The sequence below is a fragment of the Ahaetulla prasina genome, chromosome 6 (assembly GCF_028640845.1).
Source record: "Ahaetulla prasina isolate Xishuangbanna chromosome 6, ASM2864084v1, whole genome shotgun sequence".
Classification (NCBI taxonomy): Eukaryota; Metazoa; Chordata; class Lepidosauria; order Squamata; family Colubridae; genus Ahaetulla; species Ahaetulla prasina.
In genome coordinates, this window is record NC_080544.1 from 11,559,571 (window position 1) to 11,578,401 (window position 18,831).

The 18,831-nt window shown below is 39.4% G+C and overlaps 1 protein-coding gene across 1 annotated transcript in view; it reads right to left on the bottom strand.

Annotated features, from left to right (window-relative positions):
- Positions 1-1,167: 1,167 nt before the first annotated feature.
- The window catches only part of OGDHL (oxoglutarate dehydrogenase L), a 73,783-nt gene continuing 56,119 nt past the window's right edge, over positions 1,168-18,831 (bottom strand). The window contains exons 16-22 of the mRNA XM_058189215.1: positions 9,135-9,313; positions 8,135-8,206; positions 6,826-6,951; positions 5,764-5,836; positions 3,974-4,137; positions 1,813-1,967; positions 1,168-1,369 (exon numbers count right to left, since the gene is read on the bottom strand). Of these exons, the coding sequence (XP_058045198.1) occupies positions 1,246-1,369; positions 1,813-1,967; positions 3,974-4,137; positions 5,764-5,836; positions 6,826-6,951; positions 8,135-8,206; positions 9,135-9,313 (893 nt within the window). The 3' untranslated portion in view covers positions 1,168-1,245. The remainder of the gene's footprint in view (positions 1,370-1,812; positions 1,968-3,973; positions 4,138-5,763; positions 5,837-6,825; positions 6,952-8,134; positions 8,207-9,134; positions 9,314-18,831) is intronic.

Sequence of the window (18,831 nt, forward strand, 5' to 3'; positions counted from 1 at the left end):
AAAAGCTTTCAGATCTCTACTGTTGATCAGTGTTCCAAGCAGATTCCCCCGTGTGGTCTATTTAGATTCCACAGGGGTCCACTGATCCAGCTTAGAAGAAATGCAACTTACTGGCTGAACATGCTCCATGCACTCCAAATTCCAGGCTTACCACCTGGTGCTAAATGATTTTCAGGTGATCACTGATATCCAGTGCAAGCATTGTTACCATATAGGTCGAGTATGGTTGACGATGGTCCGGAAACGAGGTTTGACATAGTCATAGTAGCCTATGTTCTTGTGCTCTTCTTGGCACCAGACAAGTTCAGCTTTAGCATACTTCTCAATTTCCTCTTTTAGTAAATCAAAAGGAAATGGTGAGATCTAGAGGAAAACATCAAAGAACCTTCTGAAATATAAAGATGTCATGTTCTGCAGTTGCACATCTTATTCCCCAAATGCTTCACTAACGGGGTCTCCCATGAACACCAATAAGGAGGCTTAAAGGTTTTATTCGATCTATGAATCAAAGCGAACCAAACAGTCTGCATTTCTTGCACAGATGTGAGGATTATGGTGCAGTTATTCATTATATCCTTTCAAGCTTCCACCTGTTAGGATGGTAAGTGTGAGAGCATGCATGAAAATGTAAATTAAAATAGGAATGTTGGTAACAACGATTTTTGTTTAAAAACTTGGTAGTTGTGGGAGAAGCAAAGGCAGAGTCTGGGGGCAGAGTCAAGAGAGTCATCAGCCTAGAGTCATTACATTCCCATAAATGGTCTAAGTTGAATCTCTCTTGAATTCCATTGACTCTTATCTAGTGCCAATTTAGTGTTAAACGCTAGTTGACTAAAGTCTTGTCTAAAGGCTTGAGCAATAAATCAGCTTAACTGAAACTTAATATCTGATTCTTCATGCCTGACAGCAGCCCACGTGCAAAACAGAATAGGCTGGATCACCTGAAGAAGGTTCCTTGCACTCCAAATGATGAGTGAAGAAATGATTCTGCATCTCGATCCAAGGAGAAATATTACTTCCCCCCCACACACACACACACACACTCACACAAACAGAATCAGAAGTTACTTCTATCATTTACAGCATAATACAACTAGTTTGACATACTTTAGAAGGAGCTGACTACTTCCCTGCCTAAAAACCCGAAACTCTCAAACTAGCTTTCATTCCCTTTCTATGATGACGGCCTTCCTTCCATAAATACATACATTCTAGATAATGTAGCAAGGGAACGCAGGACAAGGGTCAAAATGTCTTCCCTTCAAAGGCCTCCAGGTTGAAGGCCGTATCCAAAAATCTTCGGAGCGAGACGAGATGAGTGTTTTTATTACCTGTGGCCGGAGCAGCAGCTGGTTCCCGACCAACGTACCTTAAGATACAAGAGGAAATAAATTAGAGATTTCTCTGAAGTAGGTGTGGATGTAAAAATATCTACGAACGCTATAATTTCTGATGAATGGCTGATTATACAGGAGATAACTAGCAAGGCTGAATAGCTGTCTGCTACAGCATCCACATCTTACATGGGCAACTATAAGTTCAGCCAATATTTATCCAGCTCTATGAGCAAAGTGGTCGTCCACATTTCTTCACTCTATTTTCCAAAAAGCTTTCAGATCTCTACTGTTGATCAGTGTTCCAAGCAGATTCCCCCATGTGGTCTATTTAGATTCCACAGGGGTCCACTGATCCAGCTTAGAAGAAATGCAACTTACTGGCTGAACATGCTCCATGCACTCCAAATTCCAGGCTTACCACCTGGTGCTAAATGATTTTCAGGTGATCACTGATATCCAGTGCAAGCATTGTTACCATATAGGTCGAGTATGGTTGATGATGGTCCGGAAACGAGGTTTGACATAGTCATAGTAGCCTATGTTCTTGTGCTCTTCTTGGCACCAGACAAGTTCAGCTTTAGCATACTTCTCAATTTCCTCTTTTAGTAAATCAAAAGGAAATGGTGAGATCTAGAGGAAAACATCAAAGAACCTTCTGAAATATAAAGATGTCATGTTCTGCAGTTGCACATCTTATTCCCCAAATGCTTCACTAACGGGGTCTCCCATGAACACCAATAAGGAGGCTTAAAGGTTTTATTCGATCTATGAATCAAAGCGAACCAAACAGTCTGCATTTCTTGCACAGATGTGAGGATTATGGTGCAGTTATTCATTATATCCTTTCAAGCTTCCACCTGTTAGGATGGTAAGTGTGAGTGCATGAAAATGTAAATTAAAATAGGAATGTTGGTAACAACGATTTTGTTTAAAAACTTGGTAGTTGTGGGAGAAGCAAAGGCAGAGTCTGGGGGCAGAGTCAAGAGAGTCATCAGCCTAGAGTCATTACATTCCCATAAATGGTCTAAGTTGAATCTCTCTTGAATTCCATTGACTCTTATCTAGTGCCAATTTAGTGTTAAACGCTAGTTGACTAAAGTCTTGTCTAAAGGCTTGAGCAATAAATCAGCTTAACTGAAACTTAATATCTGATTCTTCATGCCTGACAGCAGCCCACGTGCAAAACAGAATAGGCTGGATCACCTGAAGAAGGTTCCTTGCACTCCAAATGATGAGTGAAGAAATGATTCTGCATCTCGATCCAAGGAGAAATATTACTTCCCCCCCACACACACACACACACACTCACACAAACAGCATCAGATTAGTCAACCGTGGGGTTACAGTTAGCAGTTTTACTACTTTTATATAGCTGAAGTATATCTTTTTCTTGTGGGCTTTGCATCAGTGCAAGTATTTGCAGCTACTTTCATTTGGTATATATTTCTTAAATTTCACTATTATGAAATTACATCCCCAAAATTAAACTACTTGGGGTCTCAGTATTCTAAGAGGAAGATGACTGGTATTATTTGTTTTCAAAACCAATGCTCCCTAATGGAATGAAATTTGAATGGTTCGTCTGATAAATATCAAAATAATAATAATTAAAAAAACAGTACATAATTCTTGGTTCATGAACTATGCATACATTTGTCAGAAGAATTTCAACTATTATCTTTAGGCCAAGGAGGATTCACAGGCACATCCATTCAAAAGCCCGTCTCAATTACTTTTTAAAAAAAATCTACAGCATGCAATACTTTCAGGTAAATAAATACGAGAACCTTCAGAGAGAACCCTTTACTGTGCCATACATTACTGGCTAACATCATGAATCCAAAATAAAGCAGAAGAAAAACATTTTCATTCAAACTTCCATTGGAGACACCAGGACTTTTAACTTGCAAATGAAAGAAATGGAGCAAAACATCGCAGTGACAAGCAGAGTCACAATTAAGATGAAAATGATTGATAATATTATTAAAACTTGGTGGAGGAATGATGGCTTTCTAATTTACATGATAAGCTAGGTTCCATCAGGTACTATTTTAACCTTGGCATCCACCGTCACAATCAGAACAGCTTTTATTTCAGTACAGAATAGTGGTGCATTGAAATAAAAACCCTTCTGATTGTGATAATGGATGCCAAGATTAAAATATTACCTGATGGAATCTAAATACAGAATACTACTATTCTTTTTTTTCTGATATTTTTCCTGCAAAAAACAAAAAAATCAAATCAAGAAAAATATTTGTAGCTCAGGGTTGAAATGAGGAGTCCTTGCTGCTCTCTGAACTTGTTTTTTTTCTTGCAAATGTTTCATTTCATCAGTGCTAGAAAGAAGAGGAGGAGGGGGGGAGGAGGGGGGGGAGGAGGAAGAGTGGGATCCGTGGTGCTCTTTGAGCTTGGTTGTTTTCTTGCAGACATTTCATGATCCAAAGTAGGTAGCATTGATGATGTTACCTACAAGAAAACAACCAAGCTCAGAGAGCACCAAGGACTCCTAAAAAAAATCCCACCAGTTTGGAGTCTGACTAATCAAAGAATCAACGTTTGACTCTAATTGCCATATAAATGTCAAATTGCTTCTAAAACAAATGTTCTAGAGTTTTCTCTGGCCCAAGTTTTACCTGCTCCAATCTGATTATAGCCACTGCTTTTTCCAGATCTTGATTTTTCCTTTCTTTAACAAGATCATAATATACCTTCCCAGTACAGAAAATCACCCGATTCACATCCCCAGGAGCTTCAGCGGCAACTCCTTCTTCTGCAATCACACGCTTAAACTTGGTACCTAGGAACAACACACAATGTCGGACTGTAAAAATCAAAAATGAGACATTAACACGATTAGTAGAATAAGAGGAATAATAGTATATCTTATTCTTCTGATTCCACATTCATGATTTTCTGCAGAGATGTTCTAGGTCCATTTCATTGAGGGCCGCATCAGGATTGTGTCTGACCTCAGGGGCTGGCTGGCTGGGCGTAGCTGGGGTGGGCATGACCAGCTGGACATCACTTGTGTCAGGGGCACCTGTGGTGGCCCAGACGGGGCTGGGGGATCCACTGTCTCCAGTTCCGTTTTCGGCTGCGACAGCCTCCTGCAGCCTTCTGCCAGCGAATGGAGCTCCCCATATTCACTGGCAGAGGCACCGCGGGCCGGTCCTTTGCTGTTTCCAGGGCAGCCCCACAGGTCAGATCTAAGCACCCCATGGGCCGGATCCAGCCCCCGGGCCTTGAGTTTGACACCCTTGTTCTAGGGAATGGACCAGTGGTGGGGGTGGTATTCAGCCGGTTCTATCTGGTTCGGGTGAACCAGTAGCGGCAGCTGTTGGAAGCTCTGCCCACCCACCCAGATGTCATCACATCCTGTTTTTGATGCTCTGCGCATGTACAGAAGGTCCTGTGCATGCACGGAGGTGGCGAAGTGTTTGAGTGAAGCAAGAAAGCGCTCACATTTGTGAACTGGTAGTGAACCCCTGGAATGGACAATGCAGGAAGCTGCAGCCTTCCCAGAGGATCAGGCTAGAATAGGGATGAAGTTAGATCCTGCTGGTTCAGATTGCCAGGAATCAGTTTCTACGAGATCACGGCCCACATGTATGTGCCTGGTTGACCAGTATTTTTAGTGGTTAGGGAATTCTGAGAGTTGAATTCCACACATCTTAAATTTCCCACCTGCAAGTATATGTGTAAGATTAAGCATACATATAAGCTTGCTTATATGTATGTTTAATTTTACGGACATACTGATATGTCCATTTAATCTTACACACATACATGAGATCACCTTTTATTTTTTATGGACCAAAAGCCAACGTAAGCCGAAATGGGGAATTCTGAGATTTGAAGTCCACACATCTTAAATTTCCCCCATGTATGTATATGTGTAAGATTAAACACACCTATAAGCTTGCTTGTATGTATGTTTGTTTAATCTTACAGATATACTGATATGTATGTTTAACCCTACAGACCTACATGAGATCACCTTTTATTTTTTATAGCCCCAAAACCAACGTAAGCCAGAACACTGACGAAGAGGCATTCAGAGAAGGAGCAGGATTTCCCTCTTAGCTAATGGGTCATGGCAGGATAGGATGGTCCAGTCAGAGAGAATGTATTGAAGGAGAACCTGACTCCCAAGTGAATTCAGGCAGGATTCCTCCTAGCAGCTTCAGCAAAACTGAGCCCTATCTTCAGGCATCTTGGTGGGTCTCTATTTTCCTCCCGCTGCTCTCCCCGTGGCTGCAGATGCACCAGATTTGAGCAGGGCTCAGGAAATCCTGCAGGGTCAGCCTGAAAGCCTGAACAGTTAGAAGTTCTGACTGTCTCCCCTGTTATACGTATAAGGGGCATCTGCAAGAAGATGAGCAAGTCACAGCAAGCAAAACATTTCCAAAACATGCAAATCTACCTGGCACCATTTCATCAAAGTTGGATTTTGCTTCAGGATGTCTCAGCAGTGACTTAGGGGTGAAGATAATTAGCTGTAAAATCATTAAAATGTGAATTCGTCTCCAGAGTCAGTACACAGTTTCAAACAAGCATTGAATCAAAGGCTGAATTGTTTACAACCAAATCATCAGTGAAGTCCTGGGTAAGGCCTTAACAGAAATAGCTTATTGAAAATGTTCCTCTACTAATAAGTTAGATGAAGTTGGGCCCTGCTCTTAAATAAAGTTCTGCAACTCTAGCCCGCTCAATTATTTTTAAAGGTAGCTCAGAGTAACCTCCCAAAGTGCGTTTGATGATTTGTTAAATGAGTTTTGCCCCATTTTACGACTTTTCTTGCCACGGTTTTTAAGTGAATCCCTGCAGTTGTTAAGTTAGTGACACGGTTGTTAAGTGAATCTGGTTTCTCCCAGTGACTTTGCATGTCAGAAGGTCGCAAAAGGGGATCGTGTGACTACGAGACACTGCAACCGTTATAAATATGAGTCACTTGCCAAGCATCTGAATTTTTAGCACGTGACCAAGAGGACACTGCAACGGTCATAAGTGTGAAAAATGGTCATAAGTGACTTTTTCAGTGCCATTGTAACTTTGAACGGTCACTAAATGAACTGTTGTAAGTTGAGGACTACTTGTACAATGTCCTCCTTGTTTCCATTCTTTAGGTCACTTCTGGGATATCAGTCTGGTCTTCTCTCATGCAACCTCTTGCAATCAGTCATTTGCATGCTATCGTGGTGCTGTGGCGGTGCAGTGGTTAGGATGCGGTTGTGCAGTTAATTCTGCTGACTGCCAGCAGTTCGGCAGTTCGATCCTGACCGGCTCAAGATTGACTCAGCCTTCCATCCTTCCAAGGTGGGTAAAATGAGGACCCAGATTGTTGGGGGCAAGATATACAGCTGGCTCTGTATAACCGCTTTGAGAGGGCTTTAAAGCACTGTGTAGCAATATATAAGTCTCAGTGCTATTGCCAGTGTATTACAGGAGATGCGTAAATGACAAACACAACCATTTCACGACTTACCGGTTTCCTGAAGGGCAACAATATCTGCCTTCGGAGGACGTGGAAATAGCTGGCTGGTGTTGAGCAGTTCACCACGATCCAATTGCAGTCATAGAGCTGAGAAACCTCAAAGTCATCTTCGAATTGCTGGAGAGGGACAGGACAGGATTAGGAAGCCGGCCATCTGCTACGACCGACCGTTTGATTTCCCTAAGGGCTTAGAGACGGGTGGTTCTTCAGGTGAAATGCAGCCGTTCCTTCAAGGCTCGCCTCAGTCGGAGGAACCTCAGATGCTCCTTGGACCGTCACAAAGGCACCCAGAGAGCAGAATTTGTCAGTTGCAGTGAAACGCAGCTCCTGGTGACGGCCCACAAAGATTCCTCCTTTCATTTGTGCCTTTATCTGAGGTTGTGCTCCGTTGTGATTAATGTCAATGTAATAATTTAGAGGCTGTTAGGAAAATAGACTGACATTTTTCCAGTTAGGAGCAATTTTGTGTACAAACAGTGGGACCCTACAAATAGGGTCTGTAGTTGAGATCCAGGATTAAATCCCGGTCCTCTGTTCCTACCAAGGAAGACCAATCTACTCTAAGCAACCAGCCATGAAACTATATATATCATTACATTAATTTATTCGATTTTTTAATGAGCTTTATGAGTTTTTTAAATGTGGTTTTTTATACTCTGTAAGCCACCTTGAGTCGTCATGGGCGAATAGGCGGCAATATAAATGTAATAAATAAATAAATGTATTTCCAATATTTGGGGTTCTCTGCCTCTGAAGTGCCAGTTGTTAGGAAGGTGAGTAAACCCATAGTTAATTTCCCTGATATATATTTTAAAAACTGAATATTTCAATCAAAGTTTCTGTGGATAAATGTAATGACTGAAAATACTAAAATTATGTGCTTTGTGCAACCTATTGTAAATTGTGTGGCAAATCTGCTAAGATCAGATAATTTGAGTGGTGGTTATGAGGTCTTCTTTGCTGTATTTTATATTCCTGCATCAGGTAAATAATATGTATTAATTGGCCCACTATCTGTCCATGCACATTTTATATTTTACTAATATCTGGTGATCCTAGGTGTGATTTTATTGATTTCCTAGCAAAGGAAGCTTATAATGACTACATGCAGAGGGGCTTTCTTTCCACTCTCAAAAGATGGTATGCTAAATCCACCAGTACATTGGCTTTTTTTGGGGGGGGGGAAGTCTGCTCAAGTAATATCATTGATGATCTAAAACCAGTGATTGACAGGAAACATTATTAACAAGGATGAAACGGCAGGGGAAGAGATAGACGATCAATCAATAAACCTACTTACAGGGAATGCATCGGGATCATCATTACTCATCTGAAGGAACCTCTCTGGCCTGGCTGACGAATGCTCCGGACCCTGATAAGTTACAGCATTTGAAGGAAAACAAGTTTAATTATCTACCCTCTAAATCCAAATAAAATTGCCATTTCGGGCAGAATTGCTCCGGCAACAGTGCAATACAAAATCAACAGCTACAAAGGACCGCATGATATACAAGCTGGTCCAGCAAGATATTTTAACAGTAGAAATCCTGCTTGAAGCATGTCATGAATTTATATCACCTGATTCAAACAGTTGAGTAGAAGCTGTAGCCTTTACCACCAATGGCTGCCGCACAGATTTAGTGGCTCATTACTATGTGTGTATATTGTAAGTGTGGAACACGTTATAACTCTATAAAATCTCTCAGCATCGAGACTTACTAGAATTAGAGGGGCTTATTCTCAGGTGTGTGTTAAATCACCTAAAAACATTTGCCATCTTCTTAACTAATACTTTTATTCTTCACAATTACAGAAGAACTGTTGAAGGTGTGAGGATTCCTGAACCAGGCAGGGGAGCTGGACCAGAAGACCTCAAAGTCCTCTTCTAATGCTTCTGTTCTGTGAACTTATTTCATGCAGGTGGAACATAGAATAATAGGGTTGGAAGGGACCTTGGAGGTCTTCTAAACCAACCCATTGCCCAAGGCAGGAGATCCTATACCTATTCTGGACTTTCTCTGAGCTTCATGAGGTGGATACACATGACCACAGAAAGAATAAGAGAAAAACAGAGTAACAGAGTTGGAAGGGACCTTGGAGGTCCTCCAGTCCAAACCCCTCACCCCACCCAAGCAGGAGATCTATATACCATTTCACATAAGGGGCTATCCTGTCCTATATTTTAAAAGCCTATTTAAACAGGAAAGGCAAAATACGTAGCATCATTTCAAAGCTTCAGTAAGGAGGTGAATTGCTTTTTGCTGACCCAGAAGTATTATGGCGATTGGCGAAAGGCCTACCATTCCTTCCATTCCATGGGGCAAAAGGAGGACAATTCCATTGTGTCGGACCCACTTGGCTTGCCCAGAACTGATGAACTGGTCAATGATGCACTGGGCAGTGTTGTGAAAATCACCAAACTGAGCTTCCCAGCACACAAGAGCATTGGGACTCGACATCGCAAAACCAAGTTCAAAACCTAAGCAAGCAAGAAAGCAAGAAAGGAAAAGGTGCGATTAAATCCAACTGTTGCCATAGTGGAAAATACAGGGAGTCCTTCTTTAGTGCCACCCCCCAAGTGAGACTGGCAAATCAGGCGTGAAGCGAAGCATCGTAAAATTGTGACTGTGCTTAGAATTAGACTTCGGCTTTCCTTTACTTGACGGATCTGCAAAGGCTGTAAAAATGTGGATACTGGTCATAATACTAGTTTTTCATCATTTTTGCAACTACAAACAGTCAGTGAACAAGGATTACCTGTGTCTATAGTTCAGGATTGAATTATTGAGCACTTGATGTGTAGCCAGAAATGTGCTAAACATCTGGAGGATGGGAAACCAGATCAGAGAACATCCAGAACCCAAAGAAACACAATTAAGATAAGACAACCTTTATTATCATTTACCCATGTACACAATGGCACACATTAAAATGAAATTCTGATGCCACCCACTAAACAGTGTCACCCTCCCAAGGATGAAAATAACAACATAATAACAGTAGCAGCACTAAAGATGCCAAGTTATACAAAAATGACATCAAATCGTATATTAATTACAGTCCATTTTGAATACTTCCTGTCATGCTTAGACACACTGGAAACAGAGTTACCAGCCAGGATCAGAAGCTAAAGTAAAGTCTTATTAGATCTCTTAATCATTATTAATTAATAGAAAGCCTTCCTTATGGCTTCTATGTCAAAAAAATCTTCTACATCTTCTATATTTCCAGCTTGGAAATCATCATGCTTTCTGAAACCTGAGTTCTCAGAACTTTGTATTTAAACTAAACTAAACTAAACTGATTTAGAAAAACTATAAATCAGTTAAGAAATCTCACAGCCCTAGTCTAGTCTCTGTTTAGTTATATAGTATACTTATTGAAACATTATCTATGGAGATAGAAAATTAATTCAAGTAATGTAGAAAAAAATTGCAGTATGCTTAACACATGATATGTGGCTACAGGCTAAAGTTGTTGCCCTTTCAGTTCCTTAAAGTGGTCGTATTCTAAATTTAGCTGGAATGCTTTCAAATGTTAAATGAATCTCTTTTCCCCCCTCTTCTCTACAAAAGGATTAACACATTTACGGTAAGATACAGCGGTTAAATTAGATTTTTAAACTAGTTACTGTATTTTAAAATGTTTTTGGGATTATTGTCATTTTATTTGCTGTACACCGCCCTGAGTCTTTGGAGAAGGGCGGTATAAAAATTTGAATAATAAATAAATAAATAAATACTGACAGTGAGGATGAACTGGGTGCTAGAAAATCACTAAAAGAACAGAATAAAAAATTACTATACTGACCAGCATAGAACTTGCACAGCTATTGTTCAAGCACCATAGCAAATGGTCAAAATAGCTGTGATCTCTCTGCAATTCTGTTGTGTTGTGCCACAGTACAAGATTTCAAGCAGAACTGGAAACTTCATGAAAACATTAAATGACACTAACCTAGTTTATTTTTTAATAATCCATGACAATGCAAAGCTATTTGTCTTTATGACTCCTGTGTTGCTATGGAGGACAATGCCTTTCATATAAAAATATACCCCCCTCCCCCCCCCTCTCTCGTCTTCTGCCCTCAAGCCATCTTTTCTTAAATGTTTGCGCTGAAATAGGTCACAAGATTGGTAAGGGTACAAATGCATTGTGTCTTACCCATTAAGACTTCATCTTCAACTTAAGTCAAAGGGAGGGATAAGAATATAAATACTTGCCCATGTGATGTGCTGATAGATGACTGTGTGTGTATCTTCATAAATGGCTTAGATGAGGGAATAGAAGGGGGACTTACCACATTTTCGAATGATACTAAGCTGGGAGGAATAGCTAACACTCTAGATGATCTTGTCAGACTTGAACCCTGTGCCCTATCTAACAAAATGAAATTAATGTAGAGAAAAGTAAGAGAAAAGTACTTAGGCAAGAAAAACCAAAAGTACATTTATAGACTTAGTGGACAACCAGTTAAATATGGGCCAGCAGTATGCGGTGGCAGCCAAAAAAGCCAATGCAATCCTAAACTGCATTAACAGAGGGATACAATCAAGATCAAGTAAGGTACTAATACTGCCCAATAAAGCCTTAGTAAGACCACACCTGAAATTATGTATCCAGTTTTGATCACCATACTATAAAAAAGATGTTCAGACTCTAGAAAGAATTCAGAGAAGAGCAACAAAGATGATTACAGGACTGGAGGCTAAAATGTACAAAGAATATACACAGTCATCCCTGTCTTCAAAAAAGGAGACCCTAGCCTAGTTGAAAATTACAGACCAATCTCTCTGTGCTGCATCACCTGCAAAGTTATGGAATCAATCATCAACCAATCCATTACCCTCCACCTAGAAACAAATAACCTACTCTCTAATAAACAATTTCGTTTCAGAAAAAAATTATCATGTAACTTACAACTTCTTCACTGCAAAAACATATGGACTACAAATCTTTGATCAAGGCAAAGCAATTGATGCAATCTACATAGACTTCTGTAAAGCTTTTGACTCAGTAGTACATGATAAACTTCTCCTAAAACTGAAATCCTACGGTATTTCAGGACCCCTCCACAATTGGGTATCTGCTTTCCTATCAAACAGACAACAAGTGGTCAAAATTGGCAATGCTATATCAAATCCTGTTCCTGTCAAAAGTGGCGTTCCCCAAGGCAGCGTTTGTGGCTTTTCTCGCGGCCAGCGGGCTCGCCACGAGATCGTCCGGGCAATCCCCGCGCCGAACGGAGTGAGAACGAAGACACGGAGTCCAATTCTCCTCGGGTGAGCTAGCTCGAGACAACCCTTTTATTAAGATTAGGGGTTAGGGGTGGGTTACAGAAGGTAAGCAGGGGAGGTTACATATTAGCATATATTCAACATGTGAACACGTGACTACAAGCACATCCACAAGCCTATAATTTTGGGAGAAAGCTCATGATTCTTGGGAGGAGTTTTACCATGAGGTGGCTCTTTGTTCTCTGCTTATTGCCTACGTGGTACAGTTGCATAGCAATCTACACAGACTACAAGGATATCACTCCCACACGTGTCTAAGGCGTTCTACAGTTACACTATTCATGAAACATCCTGGCTCTGCTTGTTAACAAATCTCATATAATTGTGTGTGGGAGCAACTTCCTTTGAAGCTCTGTGAAGTGGGCCTTATCAGAGAAGGAATGTTCTGTGGCTATCTCAAAGGTGTTGATACATTTACAGGCAAACATCTTTGCAACCTTGGTATCAAACAGATTTCTGCTTACTTGATATAATTTGCCAGACTTACCTATGCTGATATTTTTGCACATAAGCAATTTCTCAAAACTTGTTCATGCTTATATTTGCACATAAGTAATTTTATAAACAATTTCATAAAGGGGTTCATATGGCATAATATTCCAACAAGCGTTCTTGGACCAACGCTCTTCATATTATACATCAACGATCTCTGCAACCATATCACAAGTAATTGTGTTCTCTTTGCTAACGATGTCAAACTATTTAACATCAACAACAACACAACTACCCTTCAAAAAGACCTTGACTTTGTATCCGAACGGTCTAAAACTTGGCAACTCCAAATCTCAATCAGCAAATGCTCAGTCTTACATATTGGAAAAAAGAACCAAAACACTAAGTACAAGCTTGATGGATATTACCTTACAGATGACCCCCACCCTGTTAAAGACCTTGGAGTTTTCATATCCAATGATCTAAGTGCCAAAGCCCACTGCAACTACATCACAAAAAAGGCTCTAAGAGTTGTAAACCTAATCTTACGTAGCTTTTTTTATTTATTTATTTATTTTGTCACAACATCATACAAAAAGATTATATAGTATATACACATATAAACATATATAGGAAGAAGAAAAGAAAAACAATAGGACAGGAACGGTAGGCACGTTTGTGCGCTTATGCACGCCCCTTATGGTCCTCTTAGGAATGGGGTGAGGTCAATAGTAGAAAGTTTTTGGTTAAAGCTGTTAGGATTATGGGAAGAGACCACAGAGTCAGGTAAAGTATTCCAAGCACTGATGATTCTGTTGCAGAAGTCGTATTTTCTGCAATCTAGATTAAAGCGGTTTACATTAAGTTTAAATCTATTGGTTGCCCTTGTATTATTGCAATTAAAGCTGAAGTAGTCTTTGACAGGAAGGACATTACAATAGATGATTCTGTGAGTTAAACTTAGGTCTTGTCGAAGGCGACGGAGTTCCAAGTTTTCTAAGCCTAGGATTTCAAGTCTGGTGGGATAAGGTATTTTGTTGTTTTCAGAGGAATGGAGAACTCTTCTTGTAAAATATTTCTGGACACGTTCAATTGTATTGATGTCAGAGATGTGGTGAGGGTTCCAAACAGGTGAGCTGTATTCTAGAATTGGTCTAGCAAATGTTTTATATGCTCTGGTTAGTAGTGTGGTGTTTTTGGAAAAGAAGCTACGCAAAATTAGGTTTACAACACTTAGAGCTTTTTTTGCTATGTAGTTGCAGTGGGCTTTGGCACTTAGATCATTTGACATGAAAACTCCAAGGTCTTTAACGGGATGGGGGTCGTCTGTAAGGTAATGTCCATCTAGTATGTACTTAGTTTTAGAGTTCTTTTTTCCTATATGTAAGACTGAGCATTTGCTGGTTGAAATTTGAGCTGCCAATTTTAGACCAAGCGGTTAGATGGTCAAGGTCGTTTTGAATGATAGAAGTGTTGTCTGTGGTGTTAAATAGTTTGACATCGTCAGCAAAGAGAACACAATTACTTGAGATATGGTCACAAAGATCATTAATGTATAGAATAAAGAGTGTTGGTCCAAGGACGCTGCCTTGAGGAACGCCACTCTTGACAGGAACAGGATTTGATAAAGCATTGCCAATTTTGACCACTTGTTGTCTGTTAGACAGAAAAGCAGATATCCATTTGTGGAGGGGTCCTGAGATGCCATAGGATGTTAGTTTAAGGAGAAGTTTATCGTGTACTACTGAGTCAAAAGCTTTGCAGAAGTCTATGTAGATTGCATCTATTGATTTGCCTTGATCTAGATTTGAAGTCCATATGTTTTTGCAGTGGAGAAGTTGTAAGTTACATGATAACTTTTTCCTGAAACCAAATTGTTTGTTGGAGAGTAGGTTGTTAGTTTCTAAGTGTGAGGTAATGGATTGATTGATGATAGATTCCATGACTTTGCAGGTGACGCAGCAAAGGGAGATCGGTCTGTAGTTTTCGACTAAGCTTCTTTTCCAAAAACATTACACTACTAACCAGACCATATAAAACATTTGCTAGACCAATTCTTGAATACAGCTTGCCTGTTTGGAACCCATACCACATTTCTGATATCAACACAATTGAACGTGTCCAGAAATATTTTACAAGAAGAATTCTCCACTCCTCCGAATACAACAAAATACCTTATGCCACCAGACTTGAAATCCTGGGTTTAGAAAATTTAGAACTCCGCCACCTTCAACAGGACCTGTGTTTAACTCATAGAATCATCTATTGCAATGTTCTTCCTGTTGAAAACTTCTTCAGCTTCAATCACAACAATAGAAGAGCAAAGAATAGATTTAAACTTAATGTTAACCGCTTCAATCTTGATTGCAGAAAATATGACTTCTGTAACAGAGTTGTTAATGCTTGGAACACATTGCCTGACTCTGTGGTCTTTTCTCAAAATCCCAAAATTTTTAACCAAAAGCTATCTACTATTGACCTCACCCCATTCCTAAGAGGTCTATAAGAGGCGTGCATAATAGCACAAACGTGCCTACCGTTCCCTGTCCTATTGTTCCTCTTCATTATATCCAATTAATACAGTTATTACATACTTATGCTCATATATATGCTTATATATTATATAGTTATTTCATGATAATGCTTATATACACTGTTATAACAAAAATAAATAAATAAATAAAATAAATAAATAAATGGTTGCAGGAACCGGGCACGGCTAGTCTAGTGAAGAGAAGAACCAGGGGAGACATGATAGAAATCTTCCAATATTTGAGGGGCTGCCACAGAGAGGAGGGGGTCAATTTTCCAAACCATCTGAAGGGCAGAAGGGGAACAATGGATAGAAACCTATCAAGGCCTAGAAATAAGGAGAAATTTTCTGACAGTGAGAACACTTAACCCATAGAACAGCTTCCCTACAAAAGTTGTGGGAGCTTCATCACTGGAAACCTCCAAGAAGAGACCGGACTTCCGTCTGTCAGAAATGATGTAGGGTGTGCTTGGGTGGGGGGGTAGACTAGATGACCTACAAGATCCCTTCCAACTCTGTTATTCTGTTATTTCTGTTATATAAATACCCTGTTCTGAATAAAAGATTCTCAGGTAAAGGTCCTGAAACAGATTAGGAAGTATTGGAGACTTAATAGATTCTCCTGAGAAGAAAAAGATTCTATTATATGAAGACAAACTGGTGGGAGTGAGTTAAATATAATGTTTAAATTAATTAGGATGGATCTTCAAAAAAATGGATATATGTACTGTTAGAAAGCTTTAGTTTTGTATGTATAAAATTAGTATGTATGTATATGCAGGTCTGCTGGTTCTTTAAGAAATGCTGAATAATATTCCAAAGTTGGTAAAATATTATGGACTAGATTTGAAAATATGAGAATGAATGATATATTATTCCCCACAGCAAAGAGAAGCAGAGATGGTTAAACTGATTCTCTTATCCAAATAAGAGATGATATTTAATTTTGGCTCTATTTTGAAATTGCCTCAGGATTTTGTGTTTGCAATGCGAAAGAAAAAAAACTTTGATTCTGTTTTTGTAAACTAGACAGGCTTATTGTTATAGAAATGGCTTGTACATACTATTGTGTAAAAGCAAAAAGTTGTGGTTGTATTGTTGTTACCTTCTACTGTGCTAAAGAGTGTTGGAAGTCAATGCCTTTTTCTTTCTTTTTTTTCTCCTGCTAAACTGTACCCTTTTTAGGTAAAAACTTGGGGAGAACTATGCGAGTAGTAGACTCAAAAGTTAGAGAAAGGATTCAGGAGAAAAAATACAATAAATAAAAGAAGAAGAAGAAGAAAAGAGAATGAGATGAAGGGAGAAAATCATTAAGAAGTGGAATTTCGGAGAAGACCAAGAGAAAATGGTTAAAAGGGGAAGAATAATGGAGAGGAAGAAGGGAAATAAGGTATATATTAGTAGATCTAAGGGAACTGTGTTAACATTAGTAATTGTGATTGTAAGAAGCAAATATGATGATGTATATTGTTTATTGTAAAATGGACCAGCAGAGGAAATATGAAGTGGTAATTTGATTTAATTAGGAAAACAACTGAAATCAAGAGACAAAATTGAAATGTTAAAAAGTGTGATGGGGATTTTGAAAAAAATATGTTGTAAATGATGAAATAAAATAATTAATTGATGGTAGAATAAGAAATTAGGAATTAAGGGCGGATAATGATATCATTTATTATGTACTAAGAAGAGATTAAGATAAGATGTGGAAGGTTAATTAAGTTAAAGAGTTTCAATGTAAGAATAAGATGAACTACATTGTTTATAGTGAAAAAGAGTGAGGGGGATTTTGAGAAACATACTTAGTAAATGGAGAAATAAGATAATGAATTGAATTAATGCTAAGAAATTAGGATCTGAAGGGTGGATGGTGATATTGTTTATATTTTATGTATTAAGAAGATATTAAGATAAAATAAAAAAGTAGGCACAAAGAATATTTTGGCAGAAATTGAAATATGTAAATTGCATTTGGAAAAAATAAAAAAGAAGATTGGAATAGATTATAAATATTAATATATAACTATGTTATAAGTTGTATAAAATGTGACCCAGTCAATACTCTGTTCATAAAATATGATGTAAAAGAAAAAATTAACAAAACATGTTTCAAAAAATAAATAAACTGTAACCCTCCTCTTACTTTTCCGTGTTTTTTTTCTTTGTATTTTATACTTTGATAAACTAATAAAAAAAATTTAAGCTTTTTAGTTTCTAGTTTTTGAGTAAAACTAGATTGACGGGGAAATTCAATGGGGAATAATTAAATAAGCTGGAATAGTAGAGTTTTAAGTGTGGAATTCATTTTACTTAAATAAGTAAATATAGATTAACAGAGTTGGAAGGGACCTTGTAGGTCATCTAGTCCACCCCCACCCACCCAAGCAGAAGACCCTACACCATTTCTGACAAATGGCAGTCCAATCTCTTCTTGAAAGCCTCCAATGATAAAGCTCTCACAACTCCCGAAGGCAACTTCTGTTCCAAGCGGTTGATTGTTCTCACTGTCAGAAAATTTCTCTTTATTTCCAGGTTGAATTTCTCTTTGTTCAGTTTCCATCCATTGTTCCTTGTCTGGCCTGAAGGTGCCTTGGAAAATGGCTTGATCCCCTTCCTCCTCTCTGTGGCAGCCCCTCCAATATTGGAATGCTGCAATCGTGTCCCTCCTGGTCCTTCTTTTCACTAGACTAGCCACGTCCAGTTTCTGCAACTGTTCATCGTATATTTTAGCCTCCCGTCCCCTAATCATCCCGGTTTCTGGCTCATATTTAACTGGTTGTCCACTAAGAGTCCAAGATCCCTCTTACAGTTACTGGTTTCAGCAGTCTGTATGTGTGCTTTTGGTTTTTCTTGCCTAAGTATAAGACTTTACTTTTCTCTACATTGAATATTTATCATTGACTATGGTATGGGCACATTAAAGAAGAAAGTGACAGTGTTCTGTCTCCTTCCCCACTTCGGAGCAACGAGCTGGCCTTCAGCCAGTGGATTCACGGCTCTTATCAGTCCTGGCAGAGAAATCGCAGCTGCCTGCCAAAGTTCAAACAAATTTTATTTATTTATTGGATTTGGAAATGACTCACGTAGCAAGACTTTCAGCTCTTTTTGAAGCAGTTCAGCTAAACTTTTGCTTCCCGTGGAGTGAGAGCAGTCCCAAAGCTCCTTATATATCCTGTGGGGTGAGGCTCCAGCCCCACCCTTCCCTTTGATGATGCTGCCTCTCTAATCTTCTGAAGCGTGGGTCAATCCAAGCTTGATTATTATTATTATCAGCTGTGTCTGAAGGCGTAGCCTGGGGAAGGGAGGAATCAGGGGATGACGGCCTCATTACATTTTCCGACTGGTCTGGTTCTGGCTCCTGGAGCCAGGCCAAAGGAATCGGTGCTCCCAAGGTAAGCCTTACCGGCCCTTCCCCCTCACTCTCGGAGTCTCTTTCGGGCATGGGGCCAGGTTCGGGGGCTGGAGTCACAACAGTCAGATAGAATAGAATAAGAGAGTTGGAAGGGACCTTGGAGGTCTTCTATTCCAACCCCCTGCTTAGGCAGGAAACCCTACACCACTCAGATAAATGGTTATCCAATTTTCCTTACCTAGAGCCTGAGTTTGCAAATATGGAAAAAAGAACAATATGGAAAAATCATTCTGGTGTTCTTGAAATCCAGTTCATTTCTGCAGGTACCTGGTGAACATTAATTGGTTCCATCCTCAATGATAAATTTAGTGAATTGAAGAGAG